General features: G+C 41.5%; 1 protein-coding gene across 3 annotated transcripts in view; it reads right to left on the bottom strand.

Moving 5' to 3' along the window:
- MAPRE2 (microtubule associated protein RP/EB family member 2) overlaps positions 1-19216 on the bottom strand; it is a 102969-nt gene that overhangs the window by 6091 nt on the left and 77662 nt on the right. For all 3 annotated transcript variants that reach the window (XM_065628889.1, XM_065628888.1, XM_065628890.1), the window contains 3 exons: positions 18478-18691; positions 6492-6631; positions 1331-1489 (listed from right to left, as the gene is read on the bottom strand). In XM_065628889.1, coding sequence (XP_065484961.1) covers positions 1331-1489; positions 6492-6631; positions 18478-18691 — 513 coding nt within the window. The remainder of the gene's footprint in view (positions 1-1330; positions 1490-6491; positions 6632-18477; positions 18692-19216) is intronic.

Here is a 19216-nt window from a genome sequence, read left to right as displayed (position 1 = left end):
GAATCACTTGCTATTTAAGCCAACAGGCGGACAGATGTGGTAGGGGTATGGGGAGAAAAGGGATTTTTCTGGCTTTGCCTTATAAATAAATCACTGTTCTTGAATCCAGAAGACATTTTCTCTGACCGCTATATTTCTGTAATTCTTTTAGCCTGTTATCACATGCCTGGCAAATTTGTCTTATTGTTTATTCCTGTGAAAATAATGGTTTCCTCCTCCTTTTCCTCGCCAGCACTCACCCTGCACCAGTGAACAAATCCTCTTTCCCCTGTCACTTCTCATCTGAGCAGCAGCCCCTGTCAGCAGCAAGCTTGTGTCCCTCTCGCACCATTTATGCTCTACTAGTCCTTTTTAGAAAAGCATGTGAATTAGTAGTTGCTTTGGCACTACTTTTGCTGTAAAATTTTAAGTCTTACTGCTGCAACAGCTTTCTGGGACAGCTACAAGAGCCTATAGTACCCCAGTGGTGCCGAGAGATTAAGTTGATGCTTACGTGCTCTGGAGCCAAAGCCATTGTCCACTGGAGACTGAAGGGTCAATAGCCAGCACAGTGCACACAGGGATTTAGTTAGCACAAATCGGAGTAGTTCAGCTAAATCTCCACTGAATCATTATCCCTGAACATATCTGAGGAATTTAACCAGCACCCTTTGCAGCTTCTTGCTTTGTTCAGCATCTACAGTGCTGAGTCTAAGAAGCAATGACATTCTTGCTTAATCACGCACACAATACATTTCTGAAATTTTGGTAATAGAGGATTATTGGGTTTGTGCAAGGAAGAATTTTGCCTATAGCAACAGGATAAAAAATGCTAAAGAGCATTACTTCTGCAGATATAATTATGTATTTGGCAAACTGCACCACACATATTACAACACTGCCACATGGGCTAGAGAAGGGTCACAGCTGTAGACATTGAACAGCACCTCTGTCAGAATTTCTGTGAATTTCAGCATGTTAAACAACGTGAATAGAAGACTTTATGCAGAAAGGCAGAAGACAAAAAAAACCCCAAAACTGAGGCCCAGAACCATATGAAATTAATTTAAAATTGTGACACACACCCTTCCCTTTCAGATCAACTTAGCAAGCCTAGAATACAAAATTTACACCGAAGTGGCAAAAAGCAACCAGCCTCCTGAATCCCTTTCCCAAGCTGATGAAAAGTCTGTCGTTTGCAAATGTAAACTTCCTTTATGGTGGAGGAGGCATGGAAATCCTAGCTGCTACAGTTCTACCTAAATACAGAACATGACCCAATGCTGTGCTAATAAATTTTTATGAAATTAAGCTGTTTTGTCTAAATAAAAGACATAAAGCTTGAACTTACGTGTTCTTCTGAAGCATAAAGGACTTCCATTAGCCGATTGACAAGGTCATTATTCTCTCCCCCGTGTTCTTGGCAGAGTAGTTCAATCTCCCTTAATTTGCCAAAGTAGAAATCCCTTTCCTTCTCCACGCCTTCAAGTGCAAGTTTTAATGAATGTACCTGCATATAAACAAAGACGTGATGCATCAGTTGTGAGGAGCACTACCGATGAAACAACTCAGTCTTGAATTATGCTCGCTAAGCAATCTTCAATGTATATTCAACTTTATAAAATGAAACAAACTTGTTTTTTGTTTTCCTGAAGTGCTAGATTGAACCTTACACAACAGAGAATAGTAAATCAGGCTCCCGCATTATGCCTCTTGGATACATCTTAACCTTGATCCTTAAAGGTCAGTTTTCTCAGTGCTCTTTCATACTGAAACCCAAAGAAGCATTTCAGGAATCAAGGCTACTTAAGACTTGTCTCCTAACAAAGCTGCCAGAAGAAATGGTAATTAATAAAACTTTCAGCTCAGGACCTGCATTATTTTGCCTGGATTAATGTGCAGTTGTTGGGAAACCTACAATAACTCCTTGCCTAAAAATATGCAGATCTAGAAGAAAAGCTCAAATGGAAACCCCACCTGGAGTTCTACATCCAGCTCTAGAGCCCTCAGCACAGGAAAGACAGGGACCTGTTGGGTTGGAGAGGGGCCAGAAGGAGCCACAAAAATGATCAGAGGGCTGGAACAGCTCTCCGATGGGAGAGCTGGGGTTGTTCAGCCTGGAGAAGACAAGGCTCCAAGGAGACCTTATTACAGCCTTTCAGTACTTAAAAGAGGCCTGTAAGAAAGATGGGAACAGACTTTCCAGCAGGGCCTGTTGCGAGAGGACAAGGGGTAATGGTTCTAAACTAAAAGAGGGGAGATTCAGACTAGATTCAAGGAAGAAATTTTTTACAATGAGGGTGGTGAAACACTGGCACAGGTTGCCCAGAGAGGTGGGAGATGCCCTGTCCTTGGGAAACATTCCAGGCCAGACTGGACGGGGCTCTGAGCAACTTGATCTAGTTGAGGATGTCCCTGCTCATTGCAGGGGGATTGGACTAGGTGAGCTTTGAAGGTCCCTTCCAACCCAAACCATTCTATGATTTCATGAAACGGTCTAGTCAGGAAATTAAAAGGTCCTCTAGTTGCAAGTGTGAGCATTCCTGTGTTGTTTTTTCATCTCTCCTCTTTTCTGTCTCCCCACTTGCCATGCTGTTAGAGGCCTGTGTTTTGTTGCTCTGATGGCCTGACTGCCTGCACCATGGACTTTCTGCTCTGATTGATGTGCTGTTTCTATCAACAAATTCTCTTGAACGCCAACCATCTTTCTCTTTTCAGCCTTGTTCACAAGATTCTTCAAGCTATACTATCAGTCTCAATGTCACCACTAGGACTGCTGCAAATCATTATGGGCAACATAGCTGTTAATGACTGAGCTTCATATAAATCATTACAGATGTTGCAATATATTTTTATACATACATATATTATATATACACACCACATAGATATATTTAAAACCAACAATTTTGTGGGAGCATAACACAAACTGCTGTCCATTGGGGTATACAGAATCAGGATAACATGTGTAAGTGGCTCTCAAATTCAGAGGACAGTAGTGTAACAATCAACAGAAATAATGAGAGATGAAGCTGTTTACAGTGAACACACTGACCCCAATCACATCCAAATTACAGCTAAATTAGCATCCACATTTTAAGGCCTGCAATTATACAAATGATTTTCTAAATAAAACATGCTAAATAAGTTAAATCACATCAGACTGTATTTCAGTGAACTGACACAATTTAATAGAAAGTTCTGTGTTGCCAGTTCTACTGCAAGCTAATTTATTTCCTTCACTGGTGCAAATACCAGCAGAGTTCAGACAATGCTTTGACAGCCCACTAAATCCTATCAGTTCATTTTTCCCTAACTGCTGAGCTAGCGATGGTTTTTTTGACCTTTGATTGCACTCTCAAAGGTGTCAGACAGCAGAACTGACCTGTTAGCATCTCATTCACATACTAACCCACTGCTGACCAGCTGCCTGTGCGTGACACCCAAGTCTTCCCTTGACGGTTTGAATCTATGATTGACACAATGACCGGTCAACTATTTATTCATGAAAATAGGTGTAGTGACATGGAACAAGCGTTTATAATATTTTAGTCTATAGATGAAGACCTCACATTTAAGACATGTCTTCTGGATCTGCAGCAGCATATTCCTTGAGAGCAACATCTGCATTCAGACAGAACAAGAACGTAACTCCTTCCAGATCTCTTGCTCTGTGCTTGCTAGAGCTTGGGAAAATAATGAACTTCAGCTGAAACACTGGCAGCTGATAGCTCAGACTGTCTCCCCTTCTAAACCTACTCACTATGAAGGCATTCTTCTGCTTTCATTCTATACCTTCATTCCGTTTTAAGAAATAGAATCATTAAACCACGCATATATGCACACAGTTAACTGTTAATAACTACAGTATAAACACTTATAACCAAACCAAATATGCTTTTCTTCAGTTATGTATCAGCTACTTGTCTATGACACATTAATTTGTTTTTGTTCAGGTAATTAGCACATCCACATGCTACTTTTTCCTTCTGTTTACATGCCAAAAGGCTAATCCTCTATGAGGACGTGAGCTCCCATACTGTTTCTGGACCACGAGTACCCCTCTGCAATCCAGTTATTGGGTGCAAAGGCAACAGGTCCTACTAACTGGTCTTTTCTCTGATAGTACTTATTGGTAGTATGAATACTCACAAGACCACAGAGCCAGGTTGGAGATTAAGCACAAACTGTAGAAACATAACCCAGATGGTGCTGTTTTCAGAAACTGTGTTTACTCGTGTACAGTTAATGGTTCCTGGGACCATTCGCCATATGTAAAGGTCCCTTCTCCATATGTAATGGTCCGTGGTCTGTGTTTGCTCAACTGCACTCAGACTCCTTGGGAGAGCACTAGAGCTGGCACAGACCAAAACCACAGCAGGGACCACTTCAGCATTTTAATGCTATGGGTAATCAAGTTCCAATGCAGAGACACATTCCTTGGAAGTGTTCAATTTACTAGCACAGACCATGGCAATAGCTAAGACCATTTTAAGAGAAACTTTAATATTGTTGGGAGCTGTTAAACTAGCAAATGTTACGGATGACTTACAATTATTGCAAATAGCTCATTAAGCAATGTTGAGGTCAAAAATAGTGTATGGGCTAGCCCCAGTACTTAAATTTTTCCACTACAAATTGCATGGAAGTTCAGATTTTTCAGTCTCCCTTAGCTGCCACCCATGACAGGGCTGGGAAAAAAAAAAAAAGTAAGTGTTACAGCTACAGGAATTTGATGTCCACAGACACCATTCAACATTTCTTACTCACAATCAAGACAGCAAAGGGGTAAAAGTGGCTGCTGCCTTCACCTCCCTGGTTGCTGAAGAGTGGTAAAAAATGGGCAATTTGGCTCTTCCAGCATGTTCAGACTGGGAGTCAGAAAAACTTGGCTCAGAGCTGCTTGCAGCATAGCTTTTTTGGATTGTGTTATATGCCCAGGGTGCACAAGTAACCATTAGTGGCAAATGAAATACCGAATGTTGCCAGCATTTAAAAAAAAAAAAAAAAGCGCCTTCCAGACCATTCTAGACACAGAAGAGGTCTCTTAAAAACTAGCTATTAAAACATCAACTTTCCAAATCCTCAAAATTTCTTCTCTTTGGTGATGGGGGAAATAATCAGTTTTCCCTCAGGGTTATTTGTATATAAAGCTTTTCACACATGGAAAGTGCTAGGAATACATTAGCAGTAGATGTGATAGGGGCTGCCTATTTTAGTAAAGATCAAATATTTTCATGTTGCTCAGATCCTCCTGCTGAAGCAAACACATTCTGACTTCTGAGTTCAAATGTAATGGTTTAAAGTTGCATTAAGGTGATGTTTGAACTCCACTCTTACACTGATTAAAAAAAAAAATCAATTAAAAAAATATATACATCCCGGCCTTGTGCAACATTTAAAAACTTTTCTGTTACAGCAACAATCAAAAACCCGTTTGGAAGACTGGTGGACCCTGTTGTGCTCTCTGCTGCTCAGAATTATACACTGAATCTGCAGTATATCATGTTTGGGATGTGGCTACCCATCCACCACCTTAAGTACTTAACAGTAACCAAGAATTTACAAATACAAGAAACCAAGAATACAAACGGTGCCTCAACAAACAGAAATCTTTGTTGTTCAGGTCAGTGAAAGTCTGAAATCCAAAAGCCCTTAATTGTGGAAAATCATACTTGATCCAGAATAACGACTTCTTCCTGACTGCAGCTGCCAGCTCGGGCTCTACAATAGGAGCTTTTTCCTTTCCATTTTCCCTCATCCAGGACAAATACAGGAATCACCTGTCATTTATACTAGTAGCATTTACACCATTCTGACAGCACAGTTTTGAGGCAGATGCAGATATTTATTCATGTCCAGTGCAGACACTCTTGCATGTCCAGGAATGACAAAGCGCTGTAAAGCTCCATAGCATAAATGAAAGTTAAGCTCTTACATTTCTAACACTAAAGAAATTCTGAAATTTTATTCATTATATTGCGGAAAATTATTTATAACTAAGTATACACAAAAAGGTAGATCACATTTTTAAACGAAAAATGGAAAATTACCTTCTTAACGCCTTCCTTTCAGAAAGCAGAGTGCAATGAGCTCTTCTCAATCAGCTGCAAATCTCTAACACCTTGGTATCACGAACAGACTTGTTTTCTCCATGACACATCAAAATGATTTATTTCAAATTTGTAACACAGAAGAGCGAAGGCAATATTGGGACTTTTCTCATCCAAGTGAAATAATAGATACGTTTTAAAATCTAATAAAAATTATCATACTTCAGCAAGACTTACCTGTCACTCCTAAGATCACTTTTTAAAAATACTGGCAAGCACCAGCCATCTCTGTCAGATGTTATTTTTGACAATAAATCACTTTTTACTTCCCAGCTGAGCTATTTCAATCTTTTGTCCCTTCATAATTCTGGAGAGCATCATTCAACGGAGAGCATTATTAGATTTCATGCCTGCCTGTGACAATGAATGCATCTAATTTTATGCCTAAAGCAAATTTACCTGTTCACTGAGCTGTATGACTTGAGTTTCCAAATCTTTATCTGATTTGGATGCTGAGCTGCTTGGTGCAGCTTTTTTTGCTGAAGACGGGCGAGAAGGTGTTGATCCTGGTTTAGAAGCTGGACTGGATTTAGCAGCACCTGAAAAATACAATAAATAAATAAAGACTTCTCTCTATGTTAAATACATTCCTATTAACCTGGTACTGAAATAAAAGTATTCATTTTACACATAACCGTTCTCTCTTACTTCAAGGTGACAGTGAGGAAGTTCAGTGCTGCTATACCTTGAGGAAGGAAAAACATTTCCTAGCAGTTTTTACTTCGAGTTTACTACTGAGAGTGAAGGAATTCTGGAACTAAAATAAGCAAACATCAGAGTATAAATTTCGCTTAGCTGTCAGCAGCTTTCAGCTTAAAGAAAACATGCTGTTAGCAGACCATTCCCCCAGCGCAATGTTTAGTGTATGTAGCTATCTTCAATGCCCCTGCAGAAAAGACAGACTTGAAAAACCTCAGCTAACCTGTGCTTTCCTCATTTTCAAACACAAACGATCCCTGAGACGACGGCATTGAGATTCAGACAGAGCACGTAGAATTGAATCCATCAGTGAACACACAGTTGCCATAGTGACCGGGAGATGAGTTTTGATCTGCTTAGGTTTTGCTATTTGTTTTTAATTACTTGCACTGCAAATCTGCCAGAATACAGAGCAACATCTTTACCAGCAAAAATGGCAGGTAACAAGTGCACCCAGGTACTCTTTTTCACAACGCCAGTAGCACACAAATGCCCAAGCAGAGGAACATTTATGTGCAAGGGTTTGCAGCGCCTTCATACCATCCTCACAGCCAGCTCTGCCTCTCCATCTTTCCTCTCCTTGTCAGCTCTTTTGATTTAGTCACTCGGCCCCGGTACAGGAGGGCCCAGCTCACAGCCATCCACCCTGCCTGGGTTCCCACAAGCGCTGTGCTCTGACTCGCAGCCGTTTCCTTGTTCTCTCCGACTCGGAATAAATTTCAAATGCAGTGGACATACATCTGGTGCAAAAATTGCTTGGGTTGAGAAGACAGAACAGAACCTCAGCCCTCTCTCCAGCCTATTTGATTTGATTCATTAAGCAGTCACATGAATCAGAATCCCAGCTTTGCAGCACCCACGTTTATCGCTGCTTCTCACGAAGAGCAAAATACAGTTGTCTGGACACACTGATGGGGCTCCATGGCCATTCTCCTCCATCAAATGCTATCAGCTCCGAAGCCTGGGACACACAAGGTATGGGAGAAAACCTGAATCCAGCAAACACTCAGGTCCCAGTGAGCTCTGAGATTGCAATTCACCAATTCTGCAGGGATTTGCTGCAGCTTGCTGAGCAGTCACCTTCCACCTCACACCTCCCCAGCTGCTCCTTCGTTATCATTATTTGGTTTACGGCACACTACAAATTGTTCTAAATTATCATTTCCACAACATATCCTCAGTGTCAGACAACACTTCAATAAGGCAATTCACTGTAAACCTGATGTTTTGCAAAGGTCTTACTAAGAAGAAATCACAAGGGGGCAGGGAAAGGCAGGAGGGGGAGAAAGACAACTTGTCACCTGCCCATACGACCAAACCGTGGGGCTCACATGGTCTCACTGACCTAGAACTGGGTAGAGTGATGCCTTGGAGGAGCTGAAAAGCGATGGGAGAGCAGCAATGGGTTATTTAATCAAGCTAGCTTAGGCTTTTCTTATTTAGTCCCAGGCCCCTCTCTGTAACAAGCATCTCCTCCTGCCTCTAGGGATAACTCTGTATTAACCGGGTCACCTAATGCCAACAGAACATACATAAAAACTGGATAATTCAGTTGACTTGTGCAAACATTTCTGTGCAAGATGTTCAACCCTCCTTTACTATGCTCCTTAAAACAGGGCAGATTAAAAAAAAAAATTTTTTTTTTTAGAAATTGGTGACTCCAGTCCAATAACTTCTATGTTTAAATCCTTATAATTGCACACACAAACTCACCTCTAGTAGATTTCAGACACAATACAGAGACTCGCTAAAGTTGGAAAAATGCAATGTTGTGTATACACCTGAAACTAAACTTCTTTTCACCTCATTCTTAGATCAGCAAAGAATAAATAATTTGTGGGAAAACATTAAAAATGCCAAGATCTTTTGCTGCTATTTCTTTCTTTAGGCAATTTCATGAACTTTAGCACCTTGCCTTCATTATCCATTGTCCACGTTCAGTCCACATTTTGACTAACTAAAAATCAGCTGCTTAAGAGGAGGATTGTTAAAATGCTCTCAAAGCCAGGAAAATAATTTTCATTTGGATTAGTAGATAAATAGAAGAAAACTGGTGTTAAAAAATTCAAGATAAACACACATGAAATAATCGCTTTGCCTATAGCATTCCAGCTGTGCCTGAAGTTATTTAATGAATACTTGTATCACATGCAACTGTAAAACTTACCCATGCAAAATTTAAAATAAGATAGATGGATTCTAAACCAAGGTATCAATGTTTATTTCTTATTCTATAGTACACCTGCAAGAAGCAGTTCAGGATATCAGCTGAAAATTAAATGCTATAAAACCAGCTGTGTACGTTCAGATGTGAAACCTTGGCTGGTCGATGCAGCTCCCCCTTATACCAACTACTCTTCTTCTACTTGAAGGCAGCAAGACCCTCTACACAAGCCCAGCAGAAGCTGCTCAGCTTCTCCAGGGCATCATCCCCTGGCCAGCCAGCTCTTTCTCCTAGGAGGTCATGGGGCAAGACCTTATCACTGTCTGCAACTACCTGAAAGGAGGTTGTAGCATGGAGGGGGTTGGTCCCTTCTCCCGAGTAGCAAGTAATAGGGCAAGAGGAAATGGCCTCAAATTGTGCCAGGGGAGGTTTAGATTGGGTATTAGGAAAAAATTATTCACCTAAAGGGTTGTCAGGCATTGGAACAGGCTGCCCAGGGAAGTGGTGGAGTCACCAACCCTGGAGATGTTTAAAAGATGTATAGATGAGGTTCTTAGGGACATGGTTTAGTGCCAGTGTTAGGCTAACACGTGAACTTGATGATCTTGAGGGTCTCTTCCAACCAAAATGATTCTATGATTCTATGACCTAAGCAAGGCACATGGTGCAGCCACAGCTTTTTGCTCCCTTTCAACCTCACAGCCCTGCAAAGCGAGCTAGTGCTTTGTAGATCAGGGTACTGATCACAGAAAGCCAAATCATTAAGTACACACTTCTTTTTAACCTGCAGAGAGAGTTAAGGGCAGAGCAAGCACCAACATTTAATCCCCAGGTATTCTAATTTGCAGCCGAGGTGCCCTCTCAGAGCTTGCTGAGCACACTCACATCACTGTCGGCAGACAGGGAGGGCTGGAAAGCACCAATATACCGCATCATCATCCGCCCTCCTTTGAAAACAACAAAGCCTTTTGAATTTCTGCATAAAAGTGTTCCTGAGCTTTATAAAGTCCAGACAAATCAAAAGAAATCGACTTCTGCTCCACTGCCCAGGATCAGTTCTTAAATGAACGCAATATTCTAATTTTAGCAACGCAGATAAAAACCAGCTAAATAACCGGAGTGTTTCAGATGGTATCAGAGACAGCTGGATAGAACTTAATTGCAACAGAGAATGCCTAGGGATTTCTAATTTAAAATTTCCTGGAGGAAAAAAAAGCTTTACTGAACATTTATTCTAAAACATCAGTTTTAGAATTAGCTCAGAGGTAAGCCTCCCATTTGAACAGAATCTTAATTTCATAAAAGAATTAAAAGATGCTGGTTGGCAGAGTTGTGAAAGCACCTGAGATAACCAGTTATCTAAACAGAGACGAAAGATCTTGGTAGACTTAATGACTTTGCCACTGAGCACCACAATGGCTTTACAGTCAATTAGTGCAAGTGGGGAATAGCTCCTAATGCATTGCTCAGAGTGGCTATATATTCTAAGCAGTTTAAATTCTATCTAACATTGTATCTTCTATGAAAATATTTATATATAATGCATTTACATCTTCCAAGAAAACATGAAATTTTATACAAATATATTATATAGAAAATATCTAATAACCAGCTCTTTTCACTGACAACTGAGAGAACTGCATTGTAATCAGTGCCATAAATATTACCCATTATTGATCCCTTTTCAAGCTTACTGCTCATGTTCCAAAAGAAGTGCAGAGCCCTTCCCCTGGAGAGGACCAGTCCATGACCCAGTCCGTGCTGGTGGCCAACAGTCTGGAAAGCAGCACAGCAGAAAAGGGCTTAGGGGTCCAGGTGGACACCAAGCTGAGCATGAGCCAGCAATGCACGGAATGCCAACAGCCTCCTGGGCTGCCTGGGGGAGAGAGTTGCCAGCAGGTTGAGGGACATGATCCTCCTCCTTTACTCAGCACTGGTGAGGCACATCTGGAGCACTGGGTCCAGTTCGGGGCTCCTCAGTGCAAGTGAGCCAGGGACATGCTGGAGAGAGGCCAACAAAGGGCCACAAAGACGAATGAGGGACTGGAGCACCTCACGTATGACGAAAGGCTGAGAGAGCCTGGACTGTTCAGCCTGGAGAAGAGAAGGGTCACCAGAGATCTTATCCATACCCAAAGGGAGGGTGCAAAGAAGACAGAGCCAGGTGCTTTTCAGCGGTGCCCAGTCAAAGGACGAAAGGCAGCAGGCACACAGTGAAATGCAAGAAATTCCATTTAAACAGAAGAAAAATCTTCTCTGGGCAACTTGTTCCAGTATTTGATTACCCTCACAGCGAGGTTGGAGGGGGTCTCCATCCTTGGAGATACTCAAAACCTGACTGGACATGGTGCTGGGCAACCAGCTCTAGGTGACCCTGGTTTGAGCAGAGGGGTTGGACTGGATGCCCTCAGAGATGCCTTCCCACCTCCACTGATCTGTGAGAACTTCTATTACAGCATGCTCTGATTTTAGGACAATACAGAGTCCAATTGGAATATTTTTTTAAACAGTTATCATAGCTGCTTCAATTAGCACCTGGATAACTTTTTGTGCCTCTAGCAGAGATGGCAAAAATAAATTCATAGTTGAAAGAAATTATTTTGTTCTTGTACTGAAATAAGTTAGATGAACCAGCTTTGAAAGGCAGTAGTTTTCTATCTGTGGTGCTCCAGAAACAATTACTAATGAGTCCTATAATAAGTAAATATATCCCCCTCCGGTTTCAGCTTTACTATTCTTTATGCTAAAGACATAAGTTTTACAAACAGATGTACACTTCTGAAATTTAAAGCAGCGGCTGTTGGCACCGTGTAGGTTTTGGGTACAACAAAGGTAGGCTGCAAATTACAGGTCCCTTTATATCACAAGCTCAGTCTTGCAGACAAGAGACCTATTTCACGTTTAGAGAGAAATCTTCCTTGAAGCTATGTGAGTAATTAGTATGCTGTTAAATATTTATGTAAAATTCCAAGTAAACTTGTGCATGAATACAATGAGGACGTGCGTGAAGACAGCGTGGAGAGCAATGGAAGCCCTGAGCAAGCACGAGACTTGGCTGAGCCCTCACAACCACGGCTTCAATGGAATTTGCGAATCACTCGCAGCGTATCTTCAGTTATATTAAAGGACTTCATGAAGTGAATATTCCTGACTCATGCCATAGAAGGAAAAAAAAAAACCAACAAAAACCAAAAAACAAGAGGGCACAAAACTAGCAATTTCTTCATGAGGTAAAGAAAAGCTCTCCACTCATGACGAGTGAGTGAGAACAGTAAATGAATTAATATTCACACATGCTTATTGTGGCAGCTACACTGGTATGCTAGAAACTGCTCCATTTAGGGATGCTTAATGGCATGAGTGATGACAAATGATACTTAATGGGTATGAAACAACCTCAGACAAAAATCTGACTCAACGTGCAGCATCCCAACAAGCTGTGGTGCAGCCACCTAATTACATGGTGGTGCTCACCTCCCTGGGGTGGCAGGACCCTTCTGTCCCCTCAGCTCTCCATACCTGCACTGCTGCTGGCTACAGGACAGTCTGATGAGCTCTACGTTGATCATCACTGGCAGAGAGCTGGCAAAGCGGACTGTGTACAAATACTTGAAAGTGAAGCATCCTTTACAAATTTCAACAGAGCACTCCAAGCAAGAACATACAATGGAGTCTACTTGTCAGGTGAAAAAGTTTTGTTGATAGCATGACTCCCTCAGTCTATTTTTAATAGAAGGAGATTTGATAGATGGGAACTAACCACATCCTTTACCCCACCATAAATGAAGACTTTTAAAATAACCAACATTTTAATGGCAACTATTAGTTGTTCTCAACTGAAACTCCTGTTTTCTCTAGAAACACCTTCAAGCATGCAAGCATCCATCTTCAATGGATGAAACCATTATACATAGGCTTAACAGAAGAACACAATTTAAATTTTGAAACGCTCTTAAAACCCTGCATTTTCTAAAATTCAACTGTCTGCTTAGCTATAAGGTGAAAGCAGTCTCAAAAAGAAAGAAAACATGCAAAGAAATGCATATTGAAATATGAAAGATCATGCAAAAAATTGAGCAACACAGACATTCAAACCACACCCACAGCAGACTGAAAATTAAGACAGCAATTTTCACCACTGTTTTTCAAACACAATTTTCCTTCTAGAAAAAGAGGCTCTGGCTCCTGCACTGCAAGCAGCATTCCTTCATGGTCTAAACTCTCAGGCTCAGTGGGTTTAAAAATTAAACTCTCTTGATGCTGGCAGAGGGGGTGTGTCTGTATTAAGGCTGAGCCACTTTCCTCTCTGCCTCCCAAGCCGGCACTGTCACCGCACATGCTGTTGCTGTCAGCTCATAAAATCCCTTTGCCTCATATGAACTAGGCACAAAAGCGTTTTCCATTTGGGCTCTTCTCATCTCCAGCTCGGCCACATCGCACTGGAGCACCAGCACCATTGCAAGGAGAGGTTGCCATCGCCAATACCAACTGCCTGCCACCTGAGGAAAAAGGTGGCACGTTTCAGTGGAAAGCAAAGAAAAATAAAGCATTGGAAGGTGTTTCCTAGTCCCTCAGGAGTCCTAACCATGTCACTAGCTGCTAAAATAAAATTACTTTTGTTGAGTATTTTTAGCCCTCAAAATTAATTTACAGCACATCTGTCACAGTAGGATATACCATTTCCCTATAGAAAAATCGGTATTTTTCTTGCATAATTGGCTCTTTGATGGCACACACATTATATATAAAGCATTCATGTGCAAACGGTTCATTCTGCCCTGGTTATTTTCCCTGTCATAGCGTGAGTATTTTTAGCCCTCATGTGATCCTCCAGTATTTTCCAGCTCTGCTTTAGTCATCCTGCTCTCACTGAATACTTCAAACTAAAATGTCTAACAGCCTTCAGATCTAAGAACCTCTTGCATTTTTAGCTTAAATGTAAATAATTAATTTTATTAAGGTGTCTTTGACCCATGTATTTTTGACAGCCCACACCCACACACAAAGCAGTGCTCCACGGAGATCTGCTCTGACACACAGCAATACTTACATAAAACACTAAGCTGTAACCCTGACAACCTGATCATCGTTTTCAATTTGATCAGATGAAGATTTTTCTGCTATTTTCCACAGGGAGCATTAGCACTGGCAGAAACAACGACGCCCTAATATTTTAATCCCTCACCATAATTTTGACTCTAGATCTGCAGTCTGTTTACCACTGCATTAGAGAAGAGCGGAGGCTGCTGGAGATCGAAAGTCGGCTCCGGGCTGGCAGATGGTGTTATATCTAAAAGCAGCTGTGATGCTGTTGGCAGGGAGCCCACAGCGGTGGTCTGTGCTGCTGGTTCCACTCCTCCAAGGATGAGAACATACTTGCACCCCCAGCAGGGAGCCGCATTTACCTGGCAACTCCTCCCTTGCTGCTCCTGCTCTTTCTAGAAGCCGCCTTTTACACGTGTCACCGAAGCCATCAGCCCTGTGTACAGCCACCAGCTCGGCAACAAATCGGCTCTGTCTCTCAAGGAAGGGATGAGGCAGCGCGAGGGTGGCACAGCAGATTAGTTGTAGGGAACTATTTACGCATCCATTTCCGAGCTGCATTACCCTTGACCTGCGCTGACTCCTCAGTCGGATCACCTTTGGAAGGGGAAGGGACGTGGCTGCTGGCCTGCTCCCCGATTAACACAAAAACCAGTGCATTTTCAGATTTCTTGAGCACTTTTAAAAATGAAATAAAGACCACACTCAACATTTGCAAATATATAGGTAAGTAACCATGCATAAGTATGGAAAGCAGCCACCTGATACCATGGGTCTTGTCAAGCTTTAGTGTCAGATTAAAATACCAAAAATAATTCTAACTCATGCCAGTACCTTTGTAGGTAAGCTTTCACAGCAGTCTTTGGGGATTTGATCACTTTCTTCCTAACTGAAACATATCTTAAGTCTACCTCTGAAACTACAGTGTTAGAACAGTGTTATAAAGTAGTTATGAATAAGTAAAGAGATCAGTACCTCCTAAATCACTCAAAACCAGAACTCTGGCAAAGAGCCCTTGAAGAGTTATTCTGTGAAATACCAGGAAACATCTAAAATGCATATGAAATTACTAGTAGCGAAATAAGTTGTTATTTTAGAAATGTATATATATGTTCAATTTAGAATAGGCATATTTAAAAACCTGACCAAAACAAAAATACAGTGTGAATGTGTGCCCATATGTCTGCTTCCTCCTGACACTAAGGAACAAATGCATACTTCTAGGTAGGTCTACTGTATAATGTTTAAAAACTTTTAGATTATGCTGAAAGATCTTCTGGGTTCTCTACTGTCACTGTTGCTTCTTTTTGTTTTGTTAATGAACTGAAACAAGGCAGTACTAATATTTCAAAGCTTCAGTGTTAATGTACAGCAAATCACATAAATCAAGAATGATATATAAAAAAAAGAAAATGTACAAAAATGAGGCAAGCTATTGTGGCAAATTGCTATGGATGCTGGCAAATGCTTGCTGCATTGGTGTAAGAAGTTATTGCATCAAGCAGCCCACCACATTTACTGCTCCCACAGCAAAACCAGTGGAAGTAAAGCTGTGCCTAAGACCTCAGCCATTTCAATGAAGACCCAGGAAAGTCACATAACAAAACAATCAATACAAAAGTCGTAGACAGCAGCTTAAACTGTGCCACCTGATGTATTCATGGGCATGTATTCCTTCTTTGAGCTCCAGATGGGGTAGGGAATTCTTAACCTGCTGCAGGAAAACTCACAAGACGTTATCTTTTTGCCTTTTTCGTATAAACAGATAAACTTCTTTTGCTCACATGGGCATATTATGGTTCCTATAACAACTGCAACGAATATTCCTTCATTTCCAGCTAAGTGCACATGTGCACAAGACAGAGGTACAGCAGCACACCTCCCATGGCAACTTCCCAACGGCACAGACTTCCTTCCACATCACCCGAACGTACTCCCAAATGGCAGGAGAAGAGGCACAGAGCAGCTTGCCGATGTGTACGGCACTCCTCCCACAGGCTCCTGTCGACAGGCACCCAGGAAGGGCTCCCAGCCTTCCAAGCCACCAGGCTACGTGGTGCGGTGAGGTGAGGCACAAAGGCACAACGCACCAGTGAAATGAAAATGTGCTTACCCCAAAACTGAATAAACCTAAGAATGACTGACACCTAACTGAAATAATCCTGTTCTAAAATGCAAGTAGCAAAAAAAGCTAGAAATCTTACTTTACAAGTATAATGTCTATAGCCACCCACCTTTCCCAGCTCAACAGTAATTAAATTAGTGTCCTGCCTGTCATAATTCTGGACAATATTTAAGTTGATAATGAAGGAAGCTTTCCATGAAGAAGCTAACTCCCATAGCCACAGAATCTTACCAAAACTCATCACACTATATCTCAGTTGTCCTATTCCATACAAGGGCTGGGTGGCATGTGACATGCTCTTCATGCAACCAGCAATGGGACACCAGATCACTGCATTATCCTCCATATCAGCTGGCTGGTTCCACTCCAGTAGCTATTCTGTTTCTCTAGGATTGTCACCTCCACAGCTTTAATTTGGATGACATGGTTGTCACTTTGGTAAAAACAAACCATCTGCAAGAAGAATTAACAAGCATGGTAAAGCCTGTATTTAATAAAAGTGTCTTTTCCAATTTCTCAATTGGATACCACCATGACATGAGCACTTGGATTTTTTCATTTTCAAAGAGAATGCAAGACATCACACAGGAAATTATAGCGTACCAGGCCCTGAAATTCAGAAGTTCAGACACACTGTGGTGCAAACCAAAGATGTAAACAAGCTCTAGAAGCTCAGAGCAGAACAGGCCAGCTATTAAGTGCTCAGTTTCCTGGAAGCACTAATGAGCTGAAGGCAGCTGGCCAAGCATCCCCCACTTTGACATCAGAAGTGATCAGAGCAGAATGCTGAAATCTGGGTATGATTCCAGAGTGCAAGCCAGCCTACAACTGAGGGTGTCTCATACCTGCCCCTTCCCTGCTAGCACTGGTGCATATCTGAGCCCATGAGAAGACAGGTCACTGAATTAAGTAAACTGAAAATAAGTCATTATTTTAGGACTCAGGATGAATAAGGTAAAACCAGGACAGACCAGCAAAGCAATTAAGTCTGTGTGTATGCGTGTTTCCACATGCACAAACCTATCTACCTACAAGCAATCAACCTCACTAACACTTGTTTAGAGTTTGGGTATTTTTTTAATGTGAGCTGCTCTGCTGGTTACTTAAGTCTCAGTTATCAAAAAACGGCATCTGCTTAGTCACCAGACATGTCCACATTACATAAACACGGAAGATCAGGCTTAGTCCTTTGGCCTGTTCCAGGAACACTGTTGTGGTTTAAGCCCAGTAGGCAGCTAAGCCCCTCACAGCCACTCACTCACTGTCCCCTGGCAGGAAGGGGCAGAGGACGAGAAGGGAAAAAATGAACAATTTCACTGTTTGAGATAAAGACAGTTTAAGAGGTAAGGAAAACGTCATGCATGCAAGCAAGGCAAAACAAGGAATTAATTCGCCACTTCCCATGGGCAGGCAGGTGTTCAGCCACCTCCAGGAAAGCTGGGCTCCATCACGCCTAACGGCTACTTGGGAAGACAAATGCCATCACTGCCAACATCCTTCCCAACTTCTATTGCTGAGTATGACATCATATGGTAAGGAAAATCCGTTTGATCGGTTGGGGTCATCTGTGTCCCCTCCTAACTTCTTTGCACCCCCAGTCTACTCACTGCTGGGTGAGTGTGAGAAACAAGAAAGGCCTTGATGCTATGCAAGCACTGTTCAGCAATAAATAAAACGTCCCTACATTATCAACACTGTTTTCATCAGAAATCCAAAATATAGCCCCATATAAGCTCCTATGAAGAAAGTTAACTCCACCCCAGCCAAAACCAGTACAAACGCAAAGTAAAAAGTGAGAAGACAGAGGTATCTTTGAGAAAGAGCAATAGTTGCACGTTGCCCACTTAGAGGATGAGCGTACCTGAGCAGTAAGCACATATAAAACCACAAATAAATCCATTTTTTTGTTCTGGTCAGCCTTTAAGATTTTGAAGCATTTCACTCACCATAAAATTAATTAAACAAAAATCAGCCTGTGGTAGCAATTTCCTGTAAGCATGGAGCTGTGAGAGAGGACCACGCTCCTTTTAATGCTCTTGAATACACTCACACACATCTCATTCATCGTCAAGAAGGTTAAATGCCTTTGTCTCCACCATCAGCTGTCACTGGAATCCACATCATTTGCATCAAGGGTTCAGCTGGGGACACCCTGTGCCAAATAGGGCTGGGCCAAACTAGAGCACACCACAAGAAGTTAACTTCTGCCATCTCAGATGCTACGCCTATGACAAGGCAAAAAGAACAGCCCAGCCACACAAGGAAATTATTTTTAACTAGTATTTATGTAAAATGGATCACGGTTTATAATTGTCTTCAGAGACAGAAACTGATTTCTTTAAGATGCAAAATACCTGCAGTCGGAGAATTTGCATGGTGAGACTTTTTGGGCAGGTTGAAGATCTGTTCACCAGGATCTGGTGGGGGAATAGCATCTTGGCCTTGTCGAGCTTCCACAGGATCATACTCCTTCCCATCATAGTTAGCATCGAAGAACTTCTTAAACCATTGAATGAAATCTAAGTTGTCTTGGAAGCGCCCTTTGACCAGTTTTTCCACGGGAATTACCTGAAAGATGGAATAAAGGTTCCAATAATATATCATTGACATTTTAAAATATAAAAATTACATATACATACTTATTCGAAAAAAAAAAATCTAGTAATTATATCAGCATATATTCCTCTGCCATAGTTTTCTTCCTAGGAGAAAGGAAATTATGGTGGATTTGGAAGTGATCTTAATAAGAAATAAACCAGAAATAAAATGAAGACCCAGCCTTTGAAGTGCCTGTCCAGTGGGTGTATGTAAACCTTTGTAACTGCTTCTCCACAGAGTTCCTCCTTTATTATTGCAGTGACAGACATGATGAATAAAGCTGCTCTGGGAGTAACGCTATATTCAACTACCTGGGTATTTCTGGTTTTAATGGACATGCTACAGTTGGGCATTTTAAAAATGAACAATTCTTCAAAAGGTCCAGAGAGCAGTTTCTTGCTCTCTGTCCTACTGTTTGAACTACAAAACACCCAGCAGCTTTTCCAAGACACACTGAAGTTCAAACCAACCTACATTTTGGTAGTACATGTTTAT

Source organism: Caloenas nicobarica, chromosome 2 (assembly GCF_036013445.1).
Source record: "Caloenas nicobarica isolate bCalNic1 chromosome 2, bCalNic1.hap1, whole genome shotgun sequence".
Lineage (NCBI taxonomy): Eukaryota > Metazoa > Chordata > Aves > Columbiformes > Columbidae > Caloenas > Caloenas nicobarica.
The sequence above is the reverse complement of the archived record's forward strand: the minus strand, read 5'-3'. Positions and strand labels throughout refer to the sequence as shown.